Source organism: Balaenoptera musculus, chromosome 4 (assembly GCF_009873245.2).
Source record: "Balaenoptera musculus isolate JJ_BM4_2016_0621 chromosome 4, mBalMus1.pri.v3, whole genome shotgun sequence".
Lineage (NCBI taxonomy): Eukaryota > Metazoa > Chordata > Mammalia > Artiodactyla > Balaenopteridae > Balaenoptera > Balaenoptera musculus.
In genome coordinates, this window is record NC_045788.1 from 136,346,326 (window position 1) to 136,373,360 (window position 27,035).

The 27,035-nt window shown below is 49.1% G+C and overlaps 2 protein-coding genes across 3 annotated transcripts in view; one reads left to right on the top strand and one right to left on the bottom strand.

Moving 5' to 3' along the window:
• Positions 1–13,177, top strand: part of SIM2 (SIM bHLH transcription factor 2) — a 45,965-nt gene extending 32,788 nt beyond the window's left edge. Inside the window, exons 8-11 of the mRNA XM_036849603.1 lie at positions 6,735–6,882; positions 8,216–8,384; positions 8,931–9,339; positions 11,576–13,177. Of these exons, the coding sequence (XP_036705498.1) occupies positions 6,735–6,882; positions 8,216–8,384; positions 8,931–9,339; positions 11,576–12,018 (1,169 nt within the window). The 3' untranslated portion in view covers positions 12,019–13,177. The remainder of the gene's footprint in view (positions 1–6,734; positions 6,883–8,215; positions 8,385–8,930; positions 9,340–11,575) is intronic.
• A 2,266-nt stretch (positions 13,178–15,443) lies between these two features.
• HLCS (holocarboxylase synthetase) overlaps positions 15,444–27,035 on the bottom strand; it is a 194,808-nt gene continuing 183,216 nt past the window's right edge. Inside the window, exons 9-11 of one of the 2 annotated variants that reach the window (XM_036850593.1) lie at positions 23,163–23,277; positions 20,489–20,702; positions 15,444–18,631 (exon numbers count right to left, since the gene is read on the bottom strand). In XM_036850593.1, the coding sequence (XP_036706488.1) occupies positions 18,460–18,631; positions 20,489–20,702; positions 23,163–23,277 (501 nt within the window). In that variant the 3' untranslated portion in view covers positions 15,444–18,459. Of the gene's footprint in view, positions 18,632–19,253; positions 19,503–20,488; positions 20,703–23,162; positions 23,278–27,035 lie in introns of those variants that run through there. The other variant, XM_036850594.1, reaches the window with a different exon arrangement.

Sequence of the window (27,035 nt, forward strand, 5' to 3'; positions counted from 1 at the left end):
GGTAGAGAGGGGGAATCAGGGTGGAGATGGGGCCTCAGGGTGGAGATGGGACCTCAGGGTGGAGATGGGGACTCAGGGTAGAGATGGGGACTCAGGGTAGAGATGGGGACTCAGGGTAGAGATGGGGCCTCAGGGTAGAGATGAGGCTTCAGGGGGGAGGGGGGCCTGAGGCCAGGTGCGGGGAGCCTGGGCGGGAGGTGGGGCCTCTGGAAGCTTCTGGGGCATCTGTGGTGGGGGGAGGGGTGTGAGGCAGCCAGTCCCGAGTGAAGGTCCACCTCTTCACTGCGTGTCCTCCGCTTTGTCCCCTCCCTGGCTCCGTGAGGCACTGTCCCTCCACAAGCTGCCCCTCGCCTGTCCTTGCACGCGTGGGTCTCCCCCCTTGGGGGCCTCTTGCTCCCACTGCGCAGGGTCCCTGCTGGGTGGCCGGAGCGTCCTCCACACTGAAGCTCGCGCCCCGTGAGGGCTGTGGCGAGCCCCCCACTCTGTCCGGTCTGTTTCCACCCCCGGCTCGGTGCCCACGCGGGGCCTGGGCTCTTGTTTCCAGACAGCACTTTCCCTCATCCTGCTCACGAGCTGTGCAGACTGCAAATCAGCTCCGGCTGCCGGAACGAAACGCTGCAGACCAGGCTTAAGCAGCAGCGGTGCGTTTTCTCATGGTCCTGGAGGCCAGAAGTCAAGGTCAAGAAGTCAGCAGGGCTGGTTTCTTTTCTCTCCCTGCTGTGTAGACGCCCGGCCGTCTTCTCCCTGTGTCCTCACGTGCTCTCCCTTCCGTGTGTGTCTGGGTCGCCTTCTCCTCTTCTTCTAAGGACACAGCCGTACTGGCTCAGGGCCCACCCACGTGGCTTCATTTCACCTCTTTGAAGGCCCCGTCTCCAGACGCAGCCGTGTTCTGAGGTCCTGGGGTTGGGATGTGAACATGTGAATTTGAGGAGAGGACATAATTCAGCCTATAAAAGGGGCTTCCCTTCATTATCTCTGTGTCCTCGCCTGAGTGGTGGGCACGGTCCCATCCCCACAGCTTAGCTGGACATCCCGGCTTGGGGAGGGCAGGTGAGGAGACCGAGAAGGTGGGACGCGTCCCCTCACAAGGTGACTTTTCGGTCCTGTCGCCGGCTGCTCTGGCGGCTCAGGGGCCCGGCCGAGCCTCCCGCCCTGCAGGCTCCCCGCGGGTCCCCGCAGTGGCCCCTGGCGACTGGACCTCAAGTCCTTCAATCCGAGCACAGCTGGAGCTGGCCTGGGGGCTGCCCCGGGGCCTGGGCACCTGCGGCTTTGACTGCTTCCCCTCCGTGCCCCACAGCCGAAGGCGGCCACGGTGACCCGCCCGCTGGGCCCCTCAGGCCTCCAAGGCCCCCAGGGAGCCTCCTGGTCCTGCGAAACGTACCGACCGGCTGTCTGGGCAGTTGACGAGGTAACTCGGCTCAGGAAGAAAACTAACAGTTGCCGACACCCAGGACCGAAGGGAGCTCACTGTCGGGTTTGCCCGAGCCACGCTCTCTCCACACCGGTGTCCGAAACCCAGGAGCCAGGCGAAGGGCTCTGCTAGAGGCCTCATTGGGCGTAACAAGTGGTGGTTCTGCAGGACCGTGGTCAGACATATGGTTTCCACACATTCTTCAAAATATTATCTTAACCGGCAGCAGGGGTCCACGGGGTCTGAAGAAAGCTCAGCCCCTCAAGACAGGGAATCAACGCCTTCCAGAAAGTCAGCCTCGTGAGGAGGAGCAGGGCTGGCCCTTGCGGTCTGGGGGAGCACAGGCTTCCAGAGGCCAGCTAGATGGGGGCTGGGATGGCCCCGGCACCTCAGCCTCTGGTCAGTGTGGTCCTGGACATTCCCAGCTGAGCTCTCCAAGTGAGTCTGTGCCAGGGCTTTCCCCAGAACCTTCTGTAAGGAGATCCTGTAGGGGATCCTCTAGGGAATGTCTTGGACCCTCCCAGCTCGTTCCTGGCTCACTGCCTCCTGGTGGCTGGGGGGAGGCCCTGGCAGCCGTGTCCCGTGGCCTTGGGAAGGTCCTCCCAGCTGGCGCCTGCCTCCCTGCCTCCCTGCTCCCTTTGCAAAGCATTTGGGAGACTCTTGTATAGGGGGAGGCTTGACCTGCAGGTCCTTGGGGTGGGCAGGGGGCAGCCTGGTGCACAGGCGGGGCGGGGATCAACATCTGTAAACTTGAAGATGTGTGTCAGGGACACCAGGCAGGTTTCTTGTGGACACGGTGTTTCAGAAGAACCATGATGTCTGCACGGCTGTTCGTCCGAAGTAGTTGTGAATTTCACCTAGTTCTCTAGGTAGGACCCTGTCCAGAGTGGGCCAAGCCCAAATGCCAAAGAGAACACAGGCTGTGTCCAACTATCAAAACATCTCAACGTCACAGAAAGGCTTTGGAGCCTGAATATGTGGTCCACATATTTCAAGCAATAATTGTTATAACAAAATTATAGGACGGCTGGTGTAGACCCATGGAGAACACACTTAAAATGATGTACAGGGGCCACAAACTCAAATGCTTATGGGGCCAGGCATGTAACATGAATGTATGAGTGGACGCAGATAGGGCAATATGGAGTGGTGGAGCTTGTGGCTAACTGGAGAACACATGACCCATCCAAAGGCATTCTGGGTAACAGCAACACTATGCCACCAACAAAGCACATCTGTGGACACATGCAGTCCATGGGATGTCAGCTTGCAACCACTCTGTAGCACAACTGTGGAACAGGGACAAAGGTCTTCAAATAGAAAATACACTTGAAAGAAGTTTCCAATCTACCGTGAGGAGTTCTGATTGACATCACAGGGAGGCTGGCTTCTGCCGCTGGCCTCTCTTGCCTCTGGACTGGAAATGGATGATGGAGTTTAATTCATATGCAGGTCCTTTCTAGATGCTCCCCTCTACAAGAGTCTGGAGGTAGAAGCAGCTTTGTCTTCCGGACGAAGGTGCAGGGAGCCTGTGCATTAAGGGGGAGCCACGAGCAATGAAATGGGAAATAATCGATAATAGAAAGCACAGTGCGATCTACACGCTGTCCTGCTCCCTGGGAGCAGTTTGGACATTTATAGGTGTGACTTGATGGGTCTGGCTGAGCCCATCTTCTGTGGTCAGTGTCACTTTGCAGATGTTGCACAATGCAGCCCCCTGGAAGTTCTTCCCCCCTGGGCTTTCCAGGTCTTAGTGACCAAACTCCCTCCAGCCCCAGGTGTAGAGCAGGGGCATGGGGGCGGTTAAGGATACCGAGACCCGTTCCCCAAAGGACCACGTGGCTTGTCTCCAGTCTCGCTGACTGTGCTCTCCCTGAGGCTCTGCTGGCAGAGGCGAGAGCCAGGAAGAGCACGGGGATTGCACTTACATCTTCCCCAGGGGGTGGTTAGTTTCCTGCGGCGGCCGTAACCAAATACCACAAGCTGAGTGGCGCGAAACAGCAGCAGTGTACTGTCTCCCAGTCCTGGAGGTCAAGGTGTCGGCAGGGTCATGCTTCCTATGGAGCTTCTAGGAGACGAGCCTTCCTGCTTCCTCCAGCTTCTGGTGGCTGCCAGCGGTCCTTGGCTTGTGGCCACAAACCCCAGTCTCTGCCTCCGTCTCCCTCTGTGTGTCTGTGTCTTCTCCTTTTCTGTCTCTTATAGGGACACTTGTTATTAGAATGATAGCACCTAATCCAGAATGATAGCACCTTGAGATCCTTAATTACATCTACAAAGACCGTTTTCCCAAATATGGTCACATTTGCAGGTTCTAGGGGTCAGAATCTAGAACATGTCTTTTGGGGGGACACTATTCAACCCACGACAGGCATTTTTGGTGTCCTTTTCAGCTCTTAAAATTCGAAACAGAAATGGATATTATGCTTGAGGCCAAAGTTTACTTTCCTTCCAGAGGCCAGCTCGTTGACATGGCTATGCCTCCAGGAAAAATTCTGGAACCAGGAGGAATTCTGGAGGAACCAGGAAGGCCATCTATTTTTCTGGATAGTGTATTTGTGGAAGTAGAAGTTCCATTCCAGAGTGGCCTCAGAAAACTGTGACCACTGGCTCTCATCTGGGCGTGGATCCCCTGGATGTCAGAGATGCTGCAGCCCAGAGGAAGGTGCAAGGGCAGGGCCTCTGTCCCCAGGAGCTGACGGCTAAGAGGACATCTCCTTCCTCCCCCCATGCACCACTACCGTAAGCAGGGTCTTGCTTCTTAGCACTCTGGCCTGGGATCCTTCAGACAGATTATTAAATTCAACAGATTGGATGAGGAGCTAGAGCAAACCAAAGAATGTTGTGACTAAGTGTCTAGGATTTCACCTTGGATTGATATGTTGATTATTGCCACGGGTCACAGAGAAGCAGAAAAAAAAAAAAAAAAATTAAAAAAAAACACTACATCTATGTTTGTTTGGTCTCTGTATCTAAAGATTCATCGTAGCAGAGTCAGGGAGGATCAGCGCTAATAAAATCTCTGCAAATTCTGCCATTTGAATCCTAATATAAAATATTTGGGATAAATATTCCAATAGTCATTGCATTCAGCTTAAGATGATTATGGAGAGATTTTAGGAATATTGTAAGAAATAAGGGGAAGTATAAAGTATAAGAAAAAGGAAAAGTATAATGTCATAGTCCCAGGGGCTTTACAAACACTGCAAGGAATAGATTTCAAAGCCAAAGAGATTAACAAGCATTTCTGTTGAAGAAAGAATGACATCTTGGGAAATCCACAGATGGGACCTCAGTTTGATCATGTTGCCTCTCTTTGGGGGCCATAAGCAAATTGGTTAACTGAGTCTCCCCTAAACATTGGCTCACACCCACCCCCATAAGTAGCTACACAGAACCTTCGAGAGGCCGCTGCCCCCTCCTCACACAATGGCCCCTGAGAAATGGGAGTCAGAGGACGTGGCCTGGGCCCCAGCCATGTCCTCAAGCTCTGTTTTCCTGGTGATGCCCACCTGCCACCAGTGTCTGTCGGGGGGTAAATGAGTCAGTGTATGCGAAAATGAGCTGGGAATAGGAACCTTGTATTTTGTTGTTAAAAAAGCAATCCTCAAAAGGAGAAGAAGCCCTGGAAAGGCTCTTTCCTACTACCATAGGCTACACTCTTCAGCATGATCTTATTCTGCCAACTGAGCCCACTGACATGCCGATGTTAAGCCTGGGAAGAAAAGAGCTGGTCCTGCGCTGTTCCAGAGCCCGGCCTCCGCATCTGGGCTGGACGGTGGTTACACGTTTGACCCTGGCTTCATCCCTAGGGGGTGCGGGGCCTCATAGACGTTGTATTTCCACTTCCCACCCCCAGACAGACTGCTTACCCATGTGAAAATTAACTAAAATTTCATTCTGATTGTAAAACGAATACCCGCTCCTTGTTGGAAATTCAGAAAATCAAGAAAATGAAACTACCTGTAATTTTATCAGTCTGATAAATGAGAGCTAGCATGTTGAGTCCTCCGCGCACGTCTGCCACTGTTGTCAATCTTCACGCGAACGCTCTGACCCTCACAGCGACCGATGGTGTGGGGAGTGTGATTATCTTCCTGTTATAGTCGGGGAAACCGAGGCACAGGGAGTTAGTAACTTGTCCAAGATCACACAGTTAGTTGGGCGTGTATATATGTGTGTGTGTGTGCACGCGCACACTTTTTCATAATTAGGATTATACGTTATGCAGTTGAGTCTTGTCTTTCCTTCATTTAACGTTGTGTCATATGTATTCCCCGTCATATTACAAATTCTTATCAATCATCATGTGAGTGACTCACTTATATACCCTCTTCCCTATTATTAGACAGTTAAGTCTCCCCTCCCTTTTCTCCTGAATTATAAGCAGGACTTCAAGGAATCTCTTTGCCCTTGAGTCTTTCTTTGCATTATTCATAATTCCATAGGAGTAACTCCTAGATATGAAATCGGTGTGTCAATGGCTATGAGCTGTGGATCCAGAAGGACCTCACCAATTCACCTTCCTCCCCACAGCACGTGCCCTGCTCTCCCGAAGGCCCTGAGGGGAATCAGTGCAGTTTAGGTGTCCCTGGAGGCTTTGGAAGTGGGCTGCCCAGAGGTCCAGAGTTTGTAGCCCTGCATAGAAGATAGGCCTGCAGGCCCAGCTTTCAGAAATTACATAGCCATGTAGAGGTGTCTCCTACGTGAGCATCATAGGAAATTCGTGGGCCCAGGGAAAACTAGGGTTAATGGGAAGAAGTATAAATGGCAATAGAGTAACAAACGGTTTCACTGTGAGTACACACATGTTCTGGGGAACAGCAAAAATCAGCAACAATGCGACACTTCGTTGAATGCACTTAACTTACTATTGGGTTTAAACAACTACATCACACGCCCCCCTTCCTTCCACCTATTATGAGTTTGGGGGATTATAACGTAATTATGGCATTTTGGAAACTAAAAACCAAAATCAATATTATCACTCTGCCAGGTGCCAATGTTGTCTGGAGACTAATTGCTTCTCCCAGGGAAATCAGTGACAATTAAATTAGAGTTCTTCACAGCGGAGGGGAGAAGTTTCTCCATGGACCCCGTGAAATTGTAGGCAAAACTCTTGCGTGTGTGCACGTGCATGTGAGTGCGCACACGCACGCGTGCATCTTCCTGTGGAGAAAGCCCACTCTCTTAGTCAAGTGCTTAAAGGTGTCCTGGACCCCAGAAAGGTCCAGAACCTGGGCTGTAGGTCAGCCGCGGGGGCGGCCTCCTCCAAGGCGGGTCCTGCTAATCATTCCCCAGGACTCATGTCACCTTGTTCTTGCAGTGCTGGTGAAGGGCCAGGTCACCACCAAGTACTACCGGCTGCTGTCCAAGCTTGGCGGCTGGGTGTGGGTGCAGAGCTGCGCCACCGTCGTGCACAACAGCCGCTCGTCCCGGCCCCACTGCATCGTGAGTGTCAATTATGTCCTCACGTAAGTCAGACGCATTTGTTTCTCTCCTTGCTCTCTCCTTCTCCCCCAGCCCTCATCAGATCGCTCCCAGAAGCACCATCTCTCTCTCCCTCTCTCTTTCTGGAACTGTTCATTTGTCTCCTGTTTTGTTTTACTGAACAATCTGGTTGTCTGGGAAGGGCTGAACGATTTCTATATCAGCACTAAGGGCCGGGTGTGCCCCGAGGCTTAGGATGGGATCGGACGGCCCGGGTGAGGGGGGTGGGCGGGCAGAGGGCGGGTGGGCGATGCCCCCCATCTTGAACAGGATGGAAAGGGGATGCACATCCCGGACCAAGAATACAAACTCATACTCTCTGGGCCCACAGACATTTAGGTCATCCTGCTGCTTCTGCCATTTGAGACAGGGGCTATCTCCCATTTTTTCCTTGTCTTCCTACGTAGCCTGTTGTAAATGATAGTGAACATTTAGCACCTTTAAAACTCCAGAAGGTTAAGTTCAGTCGCAGTTAAGACCATTAGAAGCAACAGGACCTAAGTCTACCTGGGACCGTATGTTCTTCTCCACCCCCCGTGGCTACTATGTGTTAAATCACTTTGCACGCAGCCCCACCCTGAACAGGGTCCTCTGTAATGCAGTGGGGTTTTAGGCTCTCTGTTCGTTCACAGAGTGCGTGCCAGGTTCCTGGGGGTTTGGGGCGGGGTGAGAGGTAGGTGGTGATTTTTTTAGAGGTAGAGTAATTTTAGCAAAACTGTATGGGAGAAAGCATTTTAGTCCCTTAATGATTCTTCCTGAGCAAACAGGCGTGGGCTGGGGCTGGGGCTTTGGGCAACTTCCCCTCCTGAGAATCTGACGGTGCTGAGTTGGCTCTTTAGGGCAGGAATGGGCCCCTGATGTGGAAGTGGACAAGCCTGGAAGCCAGGCTCCTGGACCACCAAGGGTCCCCACTCACACCTCCCTGGTGCTAAACAGGGAAGCAGCTGGGCCACAGACACTTACACCGATCAGTAGCATTTCTGTCCTTTCCTTTCTGCCCTGACACCCTGCCTAGTGGCGAATGGTGTCCGCAGGAAACGTGCGTGGGGCCTTATGGGGTGGGAGAGAGCCATACTGCGCTCCCTCTATTCCTGCGGAAAAACACTGACGTCACTCAGCATCTTCCGGGGGCTCTGAGCTCGAGGCTGTGGGGTGGCTTTTATAATGAGGGTCAGCCGTCCCTCGAATCCCAGCCCCATCCACTTAGTGGAAACGACACAGTGGAGCTTCTCGAATGAACTCGCCCTGGGGATGGTCCCGGGAGCCTGCCCTTCCTCACAGCCCGTGGACATGACCTGTCCCACTCTTGTTCCTCAGGGACATCGAATACAAGGAACTGCAGCTGTCCCTGGACCAGGTGTCCACGTCCAAGTCCCAGGACTCCTGGAGGACCGCCTTGTCTACCTCACAAGAAACTAGGAAATTAGCTAAACCCAAAAACACAAAGATGAAGACGAAGCTGAGAACAAACCCTTACCCACCACAGGTAACACACACCACCTGCAAGGACTCAGGGCACCTGGGCACCTCAAGGAATGACGAACCTCTGATCGCACTCAGAGGTCTCCCAGCCCGGGAGTTTCTCTGGGATGTCCCGCCCACAGGGTGGAGACGCGGCCTGGGGAAGGCAGGCAGAGCTAACATCCAGGGGGATGAGTCAGGTCTAGGAAACAGAAGACTACACTGGGGAGGCTTATCAGCTGCTAGAATCCATGTGCCTGGTGCCTCGTGTTTCCATAGCATTGGATTTTAATGGAAACCTTCCCTCTCTCTTTTAAAGTCTTTTGCAAGCTCTCAGAAGGCGCAAGTGGCTGCATGTATCTGGTGTGTTGTCACTTGGGGTGAGATTATCTCTTTCCACCCAGAGGGTGGGTCCCTGGGGTGCTGTCTCCTGGGCACCTGTCCCCGGTGGGACCTCGCGCTGGTGGCCGGGGTGGGCCCAGCCCTGGGATGGGGCGGGCACTATAGGATCGGAAGGCAGTTGGCCGCCGGCCCCTCAGTGAGCCCTTCATCCATCTTCTTTGCTCGGCAGCAATACAGCTCGTTCCAAATGGACAAACTGGAATGCGGCCAGCTCGGAAGCTGGAGAGCCAGCTCCCCCGTCCACACCCCGGTTCCCCCAGAACAGCAGCTCCATTCAGAAGGCAGCGACCTTCTGTATGCCCCGTCCTACAGCCTGCCCTTCTCTTACCATTACGGACACTTCCCTCTGGACTCTCACGTCTTCAGCAGCAAAAAGCCAATGTTGCCGGCCAAGTTCGGGCAGCCCCAAGGATCCCCGTGCGAGGTGGCACGCTTTCTGCTGAGCACGCTGCCAGCCAGCGGCGAGTGCCAGTGGCACTATGCCAACCCCCTAGTGCCGGGCAGCCCGTCTCCAGCTAAAAGCCTTTCCGAGCCGCCGGTGAACCCTGCTCGGCACAGCCTCGTGCCAAACTACGAAGGTGGGTCATGTTTGCACGAGGGGAGGGGACAGGGCTTGCACAGCGCTGTCGGTGGGTGGCAGATGGAAAAAGAACCCTCACACTGTGGGCAAACTTTCCCTTTTTTTCTGCTTCTAAGTGGGAACGGCTGTGCTTTCCTGCCCTCACTGAGAGTGCTTCACGAGGGTGCCGAAAGCTGGGCAACTGAGCCAGTGTGCCTCGTGGGCACCAGGGACAGTGCAAAGGGCAGAGGAAACTGGGTGTTAGGCCACCCTCCATAAAAATCCTGGCCCTGTTTGCTCCCCAAAAGGGAGGCAAAATGATTTTCCTATGTACTGAGAACCCCCAGCTATATTTATTTTTTAAGATTACTTTCTACTCCACCCAGAAATGAACATGGAACACTATTGGTTTTCTTCCCATGCCAGTTTTCGAAGTGTGGGAAGCGGTGGTGGAAAATCACAGGCTCAGGGACGGAAGCGCCACTCACCACCCCAGGGCAAATAGCACAAACCCTCCAGGACTCAGTTTCTTCACCTGTAAGACAGGAACATAGGCCATGTCAATTGCCTACCGCAGGGCTTGGCAGACAGACAGGAATGGCCTTCCAGCCAGCTCCTCCTGGCGGCAGACAAGCAGAGGTCCTCTGTGGAGGTGCCACCAGCTGCCCCAGGCCCAGCAGACTCCTGCCTGCTCCTTGGGACAATCCCAGGCAGAGGGTAGAAGGTGGGAACTGAGGGTTAGCTCAGCGGGGTGTGTTCCTGTTTCACGCAGACCTAACTACTGCTCAGACTGTAGACGAGGTTTGTGTAAATGTCCTGCAGGGACCACTGAATCACAGAGAAGCGTCACCTGCGTAAGGAGAGCCCCCTGGAGTCCCCTTCCCACCTTTCTCTCTTTGCAGGCAGCTGGGTCTCTCTGCTGCTCCTAGGGCTGCTTTGTGAACCTCTCGCTCTGTGCTGTGACCCAGTCTTTACAAGCCTGTGAGATAAATTTGGTCTCCATAGACGAGAAGAGGGCTAGATCCTGGGAGAAATCTAAACTTCTTGGAGATTAACAGGACATGTTTCTCAAAAGTAGCCAGTTTAAAAAAGAACATACCAGCAGCTGGGGCCGTGCAGCTCTGCCTTTTGGCCTCAGGCAGCCCAGAGATTTGAATCCCCAGCACCCATCAGTGCATAGGATCCCTCAAATAACCAAGGAAGGGCCAAGGGAAAAAAACAAAGCAAAGGGTTTTCATAACAGCTGAAAATACTATCCACTTGAGACTGAGTTGAAAAGATTATTTTTGTGTGTGTGCAGGGGTTGACCCAGTGAGATAACACAGTATTTGATTTTTTAAATTGCTATTTTGAAAGTGTAAGAGCTTAATAACCACTTCATTTGTCAGTCACTTGGTAAAAATTGGACCAAAGGTGCTAACTGGGGGCAGTCTGTGATCGACTTCCTAGACTTTTTGATATTAAAGGAAGAGGAAGGATGTCTTAAGGTTTAAAAAAAAAAAAAAAAAAAAGACTTCCCTGGTGGTCCAGAGGTTCAGACTCCACACTCCCAATGCAGGGGACCTGGGTTCGATCCGAGGTCAGGGAGCTAGATCCTGCATGCCACAACTAAGAGGCCGTGCAGCCAAATAAGTAAATAAATAAATATTTTTTTAAAAAGGGGAGGGGAGCCAATTGATTGCAGACATCTAATTAGTGACGATGGTTATTACTTTAATTATGACTAAAGGGAGCAGGGTGATTACCACTCCGCCCTCCCCACTGAGGTAAAAGCAAAAAAGATCAGGGCAGCCTGGGGTCACCTAACACTAGGGCCGAGGAAGCCTCTACACCAACGCTGTCCAATATGGTGGCCACCAGCCCCGTTCGGCCAGTGCAATGAGAGGTGCTCGGAGTGTCTGCGCTGCATTTCAAAGACAGAAACAAAGAATACAATTTCTCTCCGATTTTTATATTGAGTACACACTGAAATAATAGTCTAGCTATGCTGCATTAAATTATCTTACTAACTCCATCTGTCTCTCTTCACTTTTTCCTGTGGCTGCTAGAACATTGCAACTGGCATCCTGTGATTGGACATCACGGGCCCGGGACGCACGCGGGAATGGGCGAGGGCGGCTCCGGGGCTCGAGCGCGCGGGCGGCAGGGGTGGCCCAGGGGCGGTGGCGGCCCCAGGGCCCCCCGGCTTGGTGTCGCTCTAGGCATGTCCCCTTCCTCCCCCGCGCGGGCGTCTAACGTGTCGCCTGTCCCCGCAGCGCCCGCCGCCGCCGCCGCCGCCGCGCGCAGGTTCGGCGAGGACACCGCGCCACCGCTGCCGAGCTTCCCGAGCTGTGGGCACTACCGCGAGGAGCCGGCGCTGGGCCCGGCCAAGGCCGCCCGCCAGGCCGCCCGCGACGGGGCGCGGCTGGCGCTGGCCCGCGCGGCCCCCGAGTGCTGCGCGCCGCCGGCCCCCGAGCCGCCGGGCACGCCGGCGCAGCTGCCCTTCGTGCTGCTTAACTACCACCGCGTGCTGGCCCGCCGCGGGCCGCTGGGGGGCGCTGCGCCCGCCGCCCCCGCCCCCGCCGGCGGCCCCGGCGCCCCCGACGCGGCGGCCGGCGCGCTGCGACCTCGGGCCCCCGACCCCGCCGCCGCCTCGCCGCCCGGTGCGCCCCTGCCGCACTACCTGGGCGCCTCGGTCATCATCACCAACGGCAGGTGACCCGCCCGGGCCGGACCGCGGAGTCCTGGGGCCGCCCCGCCTCGCGCCGGGCTGCCCGCGGGGAGAAGCCATAGGCCAGCCTCTTTGGCTCCCATTTTACCAAGTCCAGCCGAGTCAAGAGGGACGAGCTGTACATGCACGATTTAAATTAATTTATACAGAGACAACTATTTTACTAGAACTCCAGCGCCGGCTTTTAGATTTTTACCCTAGATGCCATAACCGTCCGTGTAGAGGACAGAGACACGGCGACGTTGGGGAGACGTGACCGCCCGACCTTTGTTCTGCAAGAGCCGGGTTTTCTGAAAGGGCGTAGCTGAGCGTCCCCGACCGCTCACGTGTGGCCTCAACTACTCCGTCTTTGCGGGGACTTGGTTTCCTTACCTTGAAATCAGGCTTGCGCGCCTTGCGTGTCCCCGATGCTCAGTAACAGTCCCTCTGGGGGCTTGGAGGAGTCTCCGCTCCACAGATACCCTCCACTTTGCGGAGGAAACCCCACCCTGATACAGTCAGGGGTGCCGGTGGGTGGCCGACCTGGAAGCTTCCTGTATCCAGAGCCCTTTTAGATTAAGTCAAGGCAGAATGTGATGATTTAAGTCCCATGAACGGACAACTCCGTTGTCTTTAAAAGTCATTCATGAGTCTAATTAAAAGCTGTTGTTTTAATTTAACCCTTTCCTTAATACAAACATCAACAAGCCCAGACCAAGGGGGTGAACGTGGGTGTGCTTCACGAGTGCATTCACAAGCTCTTATTCCCTCCTAACCCCATGAACTCTTGAGAATAGCACCTTCAGAAATATATTGAATAGGCATTAAATGCAAATATATATATATAGCCAGATATTTTATGAGAATGACATGTGGATGATTTTGGTGCCCAGTGGATTGGCTACCCCTGTCAAGTCTGATGACAAGGCAAAATCCCTCTGGCCCACACAGACCTGTAATTCCCTAGGCTCGTGTTTGCTACAAGTAGTGCTAATAAAGTTAGTTACATTGCATGTGCAATATGGAAGATTGTCAATGGACTGCGCCTTGTGGAAGAAAACATGCTAAAGGGATGTAATGAAAATGATGTACATGTTGTCTTCAGCGTTTTCTGCATTTTATACAGAGCAAGAAAACTCCACATGAACATGTCATGTGTATAACAGGTAAACAGAAATCTTTTTATAAAGAACCAGCAGGGACTTCCCTGGTGGCGCAGTGGCTAAGACTCCGTGCTCCCAATGCAGGGGGCCCGGGGTTCAATCCCTGGACAGGGAACTAGATCCCACATGCATGCTGCAACTAAGAGTTCACATGCCACAACTAAGCCCACATGCAGCAACGAAGACCCGGCACAACCAAATAAATAAATAAATGTTTCTTTAAAAAAGCACCAGCAGTGTTTTTAAAATAAACTTCCATTAATTTTTGTTTTATTTTTATACTTTTGCTTCGAGATTTCACAATTTAAAAATCCTATCATGGTTCTGAAGTGGATCAATGCATTGAACCACCCTTTTTTCAATCTGCTCCACACTATAAATGCTCTCCCATTTTGCTGCTTTTTCAAAAATGGTTTACTTTTAGGAAACTGTCCACCTTTCTGAGTGGAAAGGTTGTTCACAAATGTCTTTAAACTCACTGTTCTAGAATCAAAGTGCACCTATGTCAACCGTTCTTAAAATGTGAAAGGACCTGTTGCCCACCCAGTGTCACTACGAGGACCTGCCTCATTCCGTAGGCGTCAGTTGCCTTATGGTACAATTTGCAAATTTAGGAACATGTGTCTTGCAGTAAAGAGACAGGGTCAGAAGAATTATAGGCATACACCCCTACACAGCACTTGGCCATACCTCATGAGCAGCTTGTTTTGAGTGTGTGCACACATAAAATAAGCCTGGGGTATTATTTTTATGCTGTCGAGACCCGTAATTAAACCATGATTCCAGGAAGGTGCAGGTTTGATGAGCAGGAGATTCACCTGACATTTTTCAATAAAGTACTGTAAAATGCATACAATGCAATTGTGTCTACATTATCATTAACCATTGGGGGCTGTATAAATAAATACAAACCATGAAGGCTTTCGGAGCAGTTTAAGATCAAAGGTTACTGTTAGGAAAGAAGACCGTTATAGATTTATAAATGAGAACATAAACAGGCTTAACGATGAGTGTGTATGTACTTGAAAAATAAAATGTGTACTAGGAAAAACTGCGTTGCCTAAACAAACATCACAGTTTTCATAGCCTAGAACATGAAGGAAGATTCCTCTGCAAGCCGGTTTCCAGGCGGCCAGCAGCTCGGAGAAAAGTTAACAGAGCAGTTACTATGGCAACCTGATATGATTACCTCCATCTTTCAGTCTGCACATTTAAGCTGGGCATATTGTTTCTTGACTTCCGTGAGGCTCTGGAAGAGGAAGAGGAAGCATTTTAATAAATATGCATCTCTTTCACAAAAAAAGAAGAAAACAATTGTAGCGGGTCCTAGCATGTTGACAAAAGTGCCAGATCAAATGGATTTGAGAAATCAGCCCAGTTCAAGACTGACCTGGCCCTCCCTCCACTGGGCCTCCCAGAGAAAGGAATTCCTTTATGTTCAATGAAGCCCTTTCTAGAAAAGCCATTCCACTCATACCTTTGTAGAGAAGTGAACAGGGTGTGAAGGGCTGCTCTGAGGAAATCTGCAAGAGCCTGTATTTTCTGCTCCCTCACCCCCGACCCCTTTTGTCGTTTTAAAGTCCGATGGGCCATGCCTTCCTCCTTTGGATCCTAAGGGTGGGGGAGGTGTAATCCTTCAACGAATCCTGTTTCGAGTCTACTGTAATTTATTGTAACTGTGAGACAGTTAAGGTAGACTTTGGGGGCTGGTACAGATGAAAGAACACTTCAAAATAAATTCCATAAAATTACAGTAGCTTAAAATATTAGTGAATAGTAGCCCTTGGGTTATCTAAGGTGCGTTACTCAAGCTATTCCTAAACTTAAGTGTGATAAATACGGTTAAAATCTTGGGGAAAAACTGTTGAGACAAAAGTCAAGCAGTTTCCACAAAAGAGAACAATTCGACAACAACAGAATCTGTTCTTATATTAAATTTGTTGTTATACTCAATTAATTTTCAAATTAAAAATTGACATTAGTAAATTTATTTCTCACCTCAGTTTTTTTTTTTTTTTTTAACTTTTCGGTTTGCTAACTTTCATTCTTTGGAGTAATATGATTTCTCTTTTGTATGATACATAATACATTTTTCAAAAATACATTTAAAAAGCCACCAGCTTCTTAATACTTAGAAATACATACATATTCCTTACTATGTTAAACTATTTATTTTTTAAAAATGTTTAAATATGAATAAAAACACTGTAACCAAAAGTAGTTGCTTATTTTTACAAATGAAATGTGGTAAAAATAACAATGAGCCCGAACTATATAGAAAGTCTTAAAGTTTATTTTGATAGACTTGCTTTTTATAGGAATTGGTTTACATTAACTCCTTTTCAGAGATGATTCTTTGAAAAGCTAAAAATGCAGAGTTCACACTTTCTTTTATTTCAAATACGCATAGTAGTTACCCAGGAATACCGACTCTCCATTCTTTGTCTGTTAAGAGCAAACAGATCTATGCACTGTAACCCTAAAAATGTCTCCTTTATGCACTCTGAAACGGCTGCGTGAGGCTGGCTCCTCTCCCGGCTCCCGGACTCTCGGGTGAGAGGCGGCCACGCAGCCCCCCCGTGTGGGTGGGGTAGGGGTGCGGTTGCACGCCACGCGGGTCTGGGCCTGCGCACCCACCCACAGCAGTCAGGCGGCTGCAGCAGCGAACCCCACACCGGACACAAATCCTTTCGGCTCCGCCTCCATGCTGTAAACGCTGCCAGGATGAACAGTGCCGAGGAGCACTGCTGGGGCGGCGGGGGGGGGGGGTGAGGGGGTGCGTGCGTGTGTGCATGCGCGCGTGCGTGCCCGGGAAGCCCAGGTATTGCTGTGTCCTATTTTAGGGGGCACTTCCTCAAGAGTTCTTCTGAAATTTGCTACCAGCCCAGAAGGGATGACATCTTGCCCTTTACATAACCTGGTAGATGTTCAATGCACAGCCTCTAAACTGGGGCACAATTCAAATATCCTAAGAGCACACGCCAATCCTGAGTTTAGGTGCTGTGTTTTAAAGATTAAGAAGAAAATGCAAAGTGTCCGTTAAGACTTTAAAGCTCCTTGAGGTCATAGATTGCCGGGTGCATAAACGCCCCCAAACTGATGAGTGCAGTATAGCAAGTTTCCCTAATGCTAACAGCTGTAAGGAAAATGCCTTTATTCAGCTGTTCTATATGAAGCAGAATTTCAAAAGTCTTTGGTTCCTCTGAGGCAAAATCAGGTTTATGAAAAACGCAGCATCTGCTCCAAGTCTATGTTGTCTCCCGCAAGACAACTGGGTGTCGGCACAAGTAAGAACAGTCTTAAAGCACAGAGGCAAAGTGATATGCCCGGAACATCTCCATCTGCTTTGACATGGCCACACTTCATTAGTTTTAATTTACCAAAAGGAAATTAAATGATAACATTTTTTTTCCCCCAAAGCAGACTGTCTAGAATAGGACTTCAGCTTAAAACAAATCGTAGCATGTTTCTCATTAAATAAGCCCCCAAAGAAATTCAAAAAGTAATGATGGCAGCTCTGAGAGATGACTTGCCTTATATTACAAAGTTTGAGAAATAAAACTTGCAACATTAGCCTGAGATCTTTCTTCTTGATGATATTTTGCAGATGCCCTCTCAAGGGTGAGACCATTTTGTAATTTTGGGGTGCTGTGGACTTTAAACTTTTATTTAGACTTGGGCATTTAGGAGAGAGTGGTTTTTTTGTTTTGTTTTGTTTTAAGAAAAATAATTCTAATTGAAGCCTTATTTGCAAAAATTACTTCTGAAGTTCTTTTCAAGTTACATTTCCAAAACACACATATTGGGTTAGTGGACTTAACTAAACGTGTTATTTGTTTCCTTCCTATGTGGCTGCCTATGCCTGGCTACAGGTAGACAGATTTTACACTGAAAACCACAAGTTTCTGGAGTTAGCCTGACTGGGTAAAGCTGGATGAAGAGGGTGCTAGTGCACAATAAGGGGATTTCGTTCAAAGCTGAGAGCCTCATCAAGTTTTCTTGCCACTAATTTCAGTTGGGATTGGCAGGAAGAGAGAAAAGTGGATAAAAATTGGCCTTTTCAGGCTGAAAAGTAATGTGTGTGATTCTCAAGTTCAACAGAGACAGGAGTTACATGGAAAAAGCATGGAATACATCTGGAAATAGCAAATGTATATCAAAAGGCTTCCTTTCTTTTGTTCTTCCATGCAGACTCTTAGGGCATCATATTTGGAACATCTTTTTTAAAGTTTCTCTCTCTCTCACACACACACACATTCTCTTAACTGACGGCATTCAGTAGCAATAACATTTTCTTTTTTGGCAATATGAAAAGGGGGCAAAAAAATGTGACTTACAAATAAAATGCCATGTACTTCTATATTCTGTGCACTGCACAGTTCCGCAGGATTTCGGAGCGAGCCTGAAGCTGGCTTAAAAGCGCCAAATCCTCCTTTGCGTGTGGTATGAGAGACTTCATCCCCAGCTGTTAGAACCAAATCATCCACCACACACATCCAAGCAATTGCCTAATCAACGCTTTCAGGATCCTGAACTTGATCCCATCACTTCAGAATATGCAGTAAATTTAAACTTATGAAAGGAGAGCTCATTAATTAACATCAAAGTAATTAACTGATTTCCTCTACAAGGTCATTGCAACCATACCAGCCTCTGTTCCATTTAGACATTGTTATTGGACCACAAACCACAGGATGAGAGTAACTCTAGAAATCTACCTTCTCTTTTCTTCACTAACAAAAAAATAAAATGATAACTAAGTGCCAATATATGTTCCTGCAGGAAAACACCTCCCTGGATGCTTGTAAACAGTGTTACCATACCTCTAACTCACCAATGGTCTGGGCCCAAAAACTTTTTTAGAATTTGTTTTTAATAGTCTAGGGGTAAAGACCTCCACTACTGGGAAAACATTTGAATTATGCCATTGCTGTTTCCATGTAAGAACTACCCCCCTCCCCAATTAAGATGCATCCAATTCCAAGAGGGGAGAAGAATTTCACACCTATGGCAGGGCTTATACCTGAATTAAATCTTCCACTTGTCAACCCTCCACCCCCAGCATCTTCAAACACCAAATAAAATGACAACAGAACAAAATTAAAGAATTAACAGGTTAAGTGGAGGGAGAAAAAATTTGCCTACAACTCCGAATTAGTTTTCCAGATCCATGGGCTAGGAAAGGCGGCAGAATCGAAGTGGAATGCTCCTGCGGTGGTCCTGCCCTTCCGTCTGTCCCAGCTCATGCCAGCTGTGGCCCGGGGCCCAGCAGAGGCTCCAGACAGGACTACGGCTGTTTGGGGATTATGAGGTTTCTCAGCATGTCGAAGGAGTTGCCGTCTGGATGCACAGTCACCACTTCGCCGTTTTCCTGGTGAACCAGAAGGAACCCGGAATCATCTAGGCCGACTATCCACACCTTTGGTCCCTCAGTGCTTCCCAGGCGGACTTGCTGAGCACTGAAAATGAAGAACAGCCCCCAGTCACAGGGAAATGTAATGCTGCTGCTTGAGACAATTAGGTAAGTAATTATCCATTATGCAAAAGCATCTGGGGGTGGGCTGGGATGGATATAGTTAAAATGCCTCTGAGCCTGAGCTCTGACTTCCACTGGTCTCCCCTGAATTGTCCTGGAAACTACCCGAATAACCAGGGCGATGGCAAGTCCACTAGGGAGTTAGGAATTGCTTCTCTTATAAACGACGTCACTCCTCATTCTGATCATCTGGAATGATTATTTGCACCACTTCCTCACCCTCTAGCTACTTTAATTTTTTTTTATTTATTTATTTTTTGCTGCATTGGGTCTTCGCTGCTGCACGCAGGCTTTCTCTGTGCGGCGAGCGGGGGCTACTCTTCGCTGCGGCACGCGGCCTTCTCATTGTGGTGGCTTCTCTTGTTGCGGAGCACGGGCTCTAGGCGTGCAGGCTCAGTAGCTGTGGCACGCGGGCTCTAGAGCGCAGGCTCAGTAGTTGTGGCGCATGTTCTTAGTCGCTCCGCGGCATGTGGGATCTTCCCGGACCAGGGCTCGAACCCGCGTCCCCTGCATTGGCAGGCGGATTCTTAACCACTGTGCCACCAGGGAAGTCCCTCTAGCTACTTTAAAGAAATATTGTGCAACCCTCTAGGTTTTTTGGCTGAGATTGGCCGCTTTCTGGCTGTGTTCAAAACTCTTATCAAGTTGGGTAGTGTCAATTATAAGTTAAAGTCATTCTAATTTTACTTCTTTCGAACAGTTTCCAAATGCAACTGTTGAGTTATATCCTTGTTAACAGTTTTAAAAGTATAGACTCTGTACCTCCCCAATTTTTATTCTGAAGAATTTCAAACCTACAGAAAAGGTGAAAAATAGTACAATGAACCTCATATTCCCCCTTCACTTATATTCACACCAACTGATAACATTTCCCATGTTTGCTCTCTTTACACACACACACACACACCCCTACAGTTTTGTGGGGGTGTTTTTTGCTGATATTTAAAAATAACTTGCAGGCATCGTGACACTTTATACTTAAATACTTCAGCATGTATCTCCAAAGAATAAGAAGTATCTCCTACAAAACCAGAATATCATTATCCCTCTCAAGAAATTTGATCTTGATACAATAACATTATTTAATATACACTCCCTGTTCAAATGTCCCCATTGTCTCATTAATATTCTTTGTGGCTATTTCCTCCCTTCCAGGATCTGATTATGAATCACATATTGCATTTAACTGTCATGACTCCTTAGTCTTCTTTAATCACAAAACTCTCCCACCTTCTCTTTGTTTCTAAGACACTGCCATTGTTGAAGGGTAGAGGCCTATTGGTATACATCAGTGCTTCTCAAATTGAAGTGCCTGAGAATCCCCTGGAGCCTTTGTTAAAACAGAATGCTGAGCCCCAGCCTCAGAGTTTCTGATTTAGGAAGTCCAGGGTGGGAGTCAAGAACCTGCGTTTCTAACAAGTTCCCAGGTAAGGCTGCCACTGCTGCTGGGAGATCTCACTTTGAAGACGACTGTTATCAAGAATGTTCCACATTTTAGATTTGCCTGTTTCCCCACAATCAGATTCAGCTTAAACATGCTGGGCAGGAAAATCTCCAGTGATGTTGTGTCTTTCCCAGGGCATCCCACCAGGAGCCACGGGATGCCCGTTTGTCCCGATGACTGGAGACGCTAACTTGCTAGAGGTGGTATCCACCAGGTTTATCCATCAGTAACGTAAAAGATAATGATCTAGACCAGTGTTTAGCTTCTCGTTTTAAAATATTAAACTACTGACTTAATAAAGGAATTTTAAAACAATGAAGACAAGCCAGCACTGACCTGTGTAGCCAATATTTATAATAGAGAGGAAGAACGCCACTGGGCCCTTCGTCCTGAAATGTGTCGATCAGCTTCTCCAGCACGGTCACACTTCTGGCGATGAGATAATCAGCTCTTAAGGGCTTTAGTTCGGCCCCGTGTTGCTTATTGTATTCTGTGATGAGATCGTTGACGCATATGGTGGGGTTGCTGTTAGTCACGTTAAATCCACAGCCTGGATGAAAACAAACAATTGGAAACACGAGTACCTCAACCTACTGACGACATCACACGTTTCTCTCAACCTCCTGGAAAAAGGTACAGTTTTTACTGTCAACTTCCTGCTTCCTTACCCTCATTTCGAGTTTATTGTCTCTGGCCACTTAGAGAAAGACTTATGTCTTTGAGCCCATCTTCCTTTCTCATCCTTCCCTCACGATCCCCATCAAACCAGAATCATTCCAAATTTATTACAAATTAGTTGGGGAAAAAAAGCAAGCCAGATTTGATTCAATTAAGCAGAAGCTATGAATGGCACAAAACAGAGTTGCTTCTGAAACGACCACTTCCTGTGGTCTAGCCAAGAACTGGAGCTCTGCACTGAGCCCGATGTAAAATAAAATCTCTTGTTTCTTTTTCTATTTAAATAATGGAACACATGCTTGAAAATAAAGAATTTTATTCAGGTCTTAAGAAGTAAACTCTGGATTCAGAGATTTCCAACCTTGGTCACGACTTAACCCTAAAACACATCTTTTAATGCTTCATCCTTGGAAGTCTTTGGTGCTAGGGTTACACTGTTGGCAAAAGGCCAACCCATGTTTAGTGGCTCTTTCACAAGCCCCTAAACCAAGGCTTCAGGAGAGTGAGTTTCTGGCTTATCTCTGCTGTTACTTAACACCACCGTTCTCTGCAGGAGAGAGGAATCTTTAGAAAAGCCGAATCTTAGTTTTCAGCAGGGCCCTGAATCAACCTCAAAGAGGTCTTCAATAAGAAATAAAATACTGCAAGAACTAGGCAGTAAGACTATCGTTTTTTTCAGGGCCTCTGAGAAAAAAATTCCCAAAATACTCGCCTCAGATAGAACAACGATATTTACAATAACTACTTTTTGGTAAATGTTCTGCGCCATTTTCAGTGTTAAGGGAAGGACTGATCGGCCTCAGGTTATTATTTTTTTTAAATATACTGGCTATTAAAATACAAAGCAATGGGGGCTTCCCTGGTGGCGCAGTGGTTAAGAATCCGCCTGCCAATGCAGGGGACACAGGTTCGAGCCCTGGTCTGGGAAGATCCCACATGCCGCGGAGCAACTAAGCCCGTGAGCCACAACTACTGAGCTTGCGCGTCTGGAGCCTGTGCTCCGCAACAAGAGAGGCCGCGACAGTGATAGGCCCGCGCACCGCGATGAAGAGTGGCCCCCGCTCGCCGCGACTGGAGAAGGCCCTCACACAGAAACAAAGACCCAACACAGCCATAAATAAATAAATTAATTAATTAAAAAAAAAAATACAAAGCAATGTAAAAAACAAGTAACTAGAGCAACAGGGGCAGAATCTGCAGTTGTTCATTTGTTCTTTCATTTGACAACATACACAATAGCTGAAGCACCTGTGGCATATAAAGCATTCAATCAAGTGTATATAGTGCTGAAAAAGCTCCCCTGTATTCAGAAATCCAAAGTCCTGGGAAAATAGCTACATGAACTACTGTCAACTTAGGCTGCATCTTTCTAAGGACCAGCAAGCACCCCTGACGGTGACCTTGAATCTTTCCCCAAAGACGCCCCCCTGTCCCCCTCCCCCACCTCCCAATGCCTTAAGACTATATGGATTCTCCCCACAGGAAAATGTTTCATTCCCCCCACAGTGACAAAATTCCCTAGCTCCCTGACGGAAACCCAGCACTGGGCCTCCTCAATATCTGTGGGCCCTATTAGGAATCTCTGCACCTAGCCCAGTTACTCATTTACAGATGGGAAACGGAGCTTGGAGGGTATGAAGAAGCTTGCCTAGAATAATATTGCCAGTTGGTAGCAGAGCTGGAAGCATACACCTTGTATTCTTTGGCTGGCACTTCTAACACACAATCACATGTTTTCTCTCCATTACTGATTTTTGAACACCAATCAAGCTCTCCTGGGCATTAGGGAGAAGCTGATGCTTGGATGACCAGGGGCCGAGGAACTTCTGAAACCACTTCAGATCCATCTCCTTGCCTGATACGGATGTGCTGATGTGAAACAGGGATTCTTTACCCCACCTTGACCAGCCTGGAGCTTCTTCTGAGGCAACTTTTCCATGGACAGGGAAGGTCAGATTAAGAATGCAAGAAAGACTGCCAGGACACCCATCCTTGAAATTAGCTTTCTTTTCTTATTACCAAATAATACAGTAAATGTTTACTTTCACTGTTTCTAATTCATTAAGAAGCAGGAGTGTGGAGAGGTATGAGAAAACACCTGTTTGGTGAGATGCCAATTCGGTGGTTTCCATGGCCATAGATAGGAACACTAAACCCTTTGAAGGGCTTTCTACCAATCTGGCCTGTTGTGCACACATATTGTGTTCTATAACTCAAGACTCAAAGAAAAAGTAATCCCATATGATAATCCACTCCCCCCAATATAGCCATGTGTGAACCACTTTTATTTTTATTAATCTAAAAATTCTGGGGGAAGGCTTTAAAAACTTACCAATAAGTATATAAAATGTTTCTCCCATAAGTGTTGAGTTAACCAGAACTCCACCAAGCTTCATGAGGTCACTGTAATAAATATCGTTGGGCCACTTCACTCGTAAGTTGATATCCTAAAGGAAAATCTGCATATTAATCAAGCAGTCACAAGACACAGAGGGATGAGAAGAGGTCGTCCAGCTAAAATAAAACAAAAGAAAAAAGATGAACAGAATACTCTTGAAACAAATGGAACAGGGAGTCTCACCCTCTCTTCTTTTTGAGACAGCTAATCACCTCTTTGGAACAATCCAGTATTAAAGTACCTGGTGGGGCTAGAGGGAAGGAGACCTAAAGAACACATTCAACAGGAATCCCAGCATTCTCCCCACCCCCATCGCTGTTCATCATCAAAAACACTCTCCGAAGATGCTTATCTTGGGTATTAAGTTCATTATCCCAATATCAACAACCACACCACAGAGTACCATCGTGTGCTGGGAACAGGGGGCAGGGAGAGAATAATACTCTCAGGGCTCTTCTCCCTTAAGGAGTTTCTGCTCAAGAGAGAGACTAATGGCCCTGAACTAACCAACGTCCTAAAAGTCAGGTAGAAATGTCTCAGCAGAATGCTATGGAGATACAGAGGAGCAACTCGTTTTACTGAGTTATTAGAGAAGGTCTCCATGAACTGCCACCAGTCAACTTGGGAAAGGGAAGTAGACTTGCCCAGTGGCCTGCTGCCTCTCCATCCTGAAGGATGTGGCCTGGGCAACCCTGCCTGTGCCTGGTCTCAGTGGAATGGGCCAAGGGTGAACACTGCCTTGAACTGGGCCACCCAGACCCCCACCTCCTGCCATGACTGTGAAGTTGGGGCACACAGATTGGGTGAGACCCAGTGGGCGCCAGAACTGCCAGGGCTCCTGGGTCTGGGACTGGCAGGCAGGTGTGGGTAGAAGGAAGCCCATCTGGACACATGAGGCTGGAAGAGAGACACTCAGCAAAATAAAACCAAGAGACCAGAGAGTAGATAATGGCCTCTGAGTCCCACAGGGCTGGCTCTTTCTTCACGGGGGGCAGGCACGGCACCAAGCCCCATCTCGGAGCTGGCCTGTATGTCACTTATACCAAGCCCATGTGTCATCTCTATTTAACAAAGGGAGGACTGAAGCTTAGAGACATTGCCTGGCTTGCCTGAGGTTGCACCACCCGCAAGTGGCAGAGCTGGGACACAAACCCAGGGCTTTCTGACACCAACCCCTGGGAGCTTAACCCTATGCTATGCAGCCTGCCGCTTCCAAGCAATCCTCTTCCCTCCCTCCAGCAGGACTTCTTTTCACCTTGGCCAGTTAGAACACGTTTCTGTCCTTTAAAAGCTCATCTGCCCTATGATAGGGAAACCTCGTATTACTTTTCTGGACTAAACTAAGGTTCGGGGGGATGGGTGGGGGTGGGGTGGGAGTCTGTCCCGCAGGGGACATCCGGCAATACTGGGAGGCATCTCTGCTCGTCACAGCTTGAAGGAACCCCACCTGCATCTAGTGGGGAAAGGCCACCGATGCCGCTCCACCGCCTGTGATGCCCAGGAGGGTCCCACAACCGAGACGGAGGGGCCCAAGCGTCAACAGTGCTGAGACTGAGAGACGCTGGTCTAGACAATCTGCACCCGGGAGACCATGGTCCTGGTCACTCTCCCAATTCCCCTTCTTCCTCCTCTCTTGCCTACCCACGTCCCACTGTGGCCAGCACAGTCCCGGCCGGAGCTCAGAAACAGCTCCCCCACCACAGGGGCCGCTGCTTACTTCTGTGCTGGCCCTGCTCTCGGGCTCCTGTCTCACTTTACATTTTCAGGTCTAGTTAGTTAATGATGCAACCTGTGAAATTCTGGGTTCTCACCCAGGTGAACAAGGATATCTATTCCAAGATGAAGAGAAAGTCCAGATGTTTATTTTTCATTGTCTCAACCTTTTATTCAGACAGCTACTACAGGCCTCCCTTGTATAAAGCACTATTCTAGCCTCTTTGAGGACCAAAATAAAACCAATCCTGTGTTCAAAGAGCTGGCTGCTTTGTAGGAGTTAGAAGCGGAGCACAAATAACCCTGCTTCAAGCAATCCATGGGAGGTGCCCTAAAAGTGGCCCAGACATTTAAAGCGCTGCATGGCGTCGGAGGAGGGAGAGTTTGTAGCTAAGAGTTTCCAGGAATGGCATTTGAGCCAGGACTCTCAGGGCAAATAGGACCTGGAGGTGCAGAGAAGAGAACAGGAGCAGGATGTACGGGTGGGAGGAGGCTGCAGAAGCCCAGCAGGGCCTGGAGGACAGAAAAGCGGCAGGAGCAAGAGCGGGCCGCCCCGCGCGGGTTCCGGAAGGGACGCCAAGCAGGCCACCGCACTGCCCCTGGTCTGACAAGGCTGGGTATGGTTTGTGTGCGGATGGTGACATCTGGCTGGGGACAAGAAGGGCAGGACGTAAGAGAGGCCAACCCAGCACAACGGGGGGCCTGTTTCAACCTCCCTGCAGCTGTAGTGTGTAAGCTAATTAGACTCGGTGAAAAATGAATATTCAGGACCTCCCTGGTGACGCAGTGGTTAAGAATCCGCCTGCCAATGCAGGGGACGTGGGCTTGAGCCCTGGTCCGGGAAGATCCCACATGCCGCGGAGCAACTAAGCCCATGCGCCACAACTACTGAGCCTGCACTCTAGAGCCCGCGAGCCACAACTACTGAGCCTGGGTTCTGGAGCCCACGAGCCACAACTACTGAGCCTGCGCTCGAGAGCCCGCGAGCCACAACTGCTGAGCCCACGTGCCACAACTACTGAAGCCCGCACGCCTAGAACACGTGCTCAACAAGAGAAGCCACCGCAGTGAACCCACGCACCGCAACGAAGAGTAACCCCACTCGCTGCAACTAGAGAAAGCCCGCACACAGCAACGAAGACCCAACGCAGCCAAAAATAAATAAATACATAAAGTTATATAAATAAATAAATATTCGGTTGGCCAAAAAGTTCGTTCGGGTTTTCCTGTAAGCTGTTACAAACGAACTTTTTGGCCAACCCAATACTAAAAGAGTAGATCCTAAAAGTTCTCATCACAGGGGAAAAAAAATTTTTTTAATAACTGTATGAGGTGATATATGTTAATAAAACCTCCTGTGGAGATCATCTTACAATACACGCATGTCAAGTCATTATGCTGCACACCTTAAACTTATACACTGCAGTATGTCATTTATATCTCAATAAGACTGAAAATAAAATAAGAATGAAGCCAATCCAAAAACCATACAGATAAGAAGATAAGGCTGAGCTGGACAACTGCAGAAATGGGATAGGAACTTTGGCGGGAGCTTCTTAAGGAGAATGGGGACACACACGCCCGGGTCCATTGTTGAGGGCAAGCTTTCCACCTCCCCACCCGCTACCCCAGCACCTGGCAGAGCCTTCGCACACAGCAGGCACTCAGCAAGTGCTTGCTAAGTTAACAAGTGAGGCTAAAAGGTCAAATTTAAAGCCACGAAAAAGCTAAACATAGTAATTTAAATTTTTACTGTATTTTCCTAAGACTAATTAACCTGTTGCTAGGGTTAAAAACATTTTCCCCACAACAGAATTTTATCTTCTCAACTGCTTAGTGCAAGGTGAAGTGTCCGGTTCAGGGGCTGCATGCTGGGCCTGTGAAGGTTGGTGACAGTCTGATGAGCCCAAGCCCATGAGACACAGCAAGGATTCTGAGCACCCGGTAACAAGTGTCACGCTTCGGCATAAGTGCCAATGACTTGACGTAATACGGGAAACACGCACCCTGGTCCCACATACCATGACATGAGGACATGGCCACATCGGAGGAGCTTAAGGGGCAGTGGAGAGGACTGCTTCTCCATTGAAACAC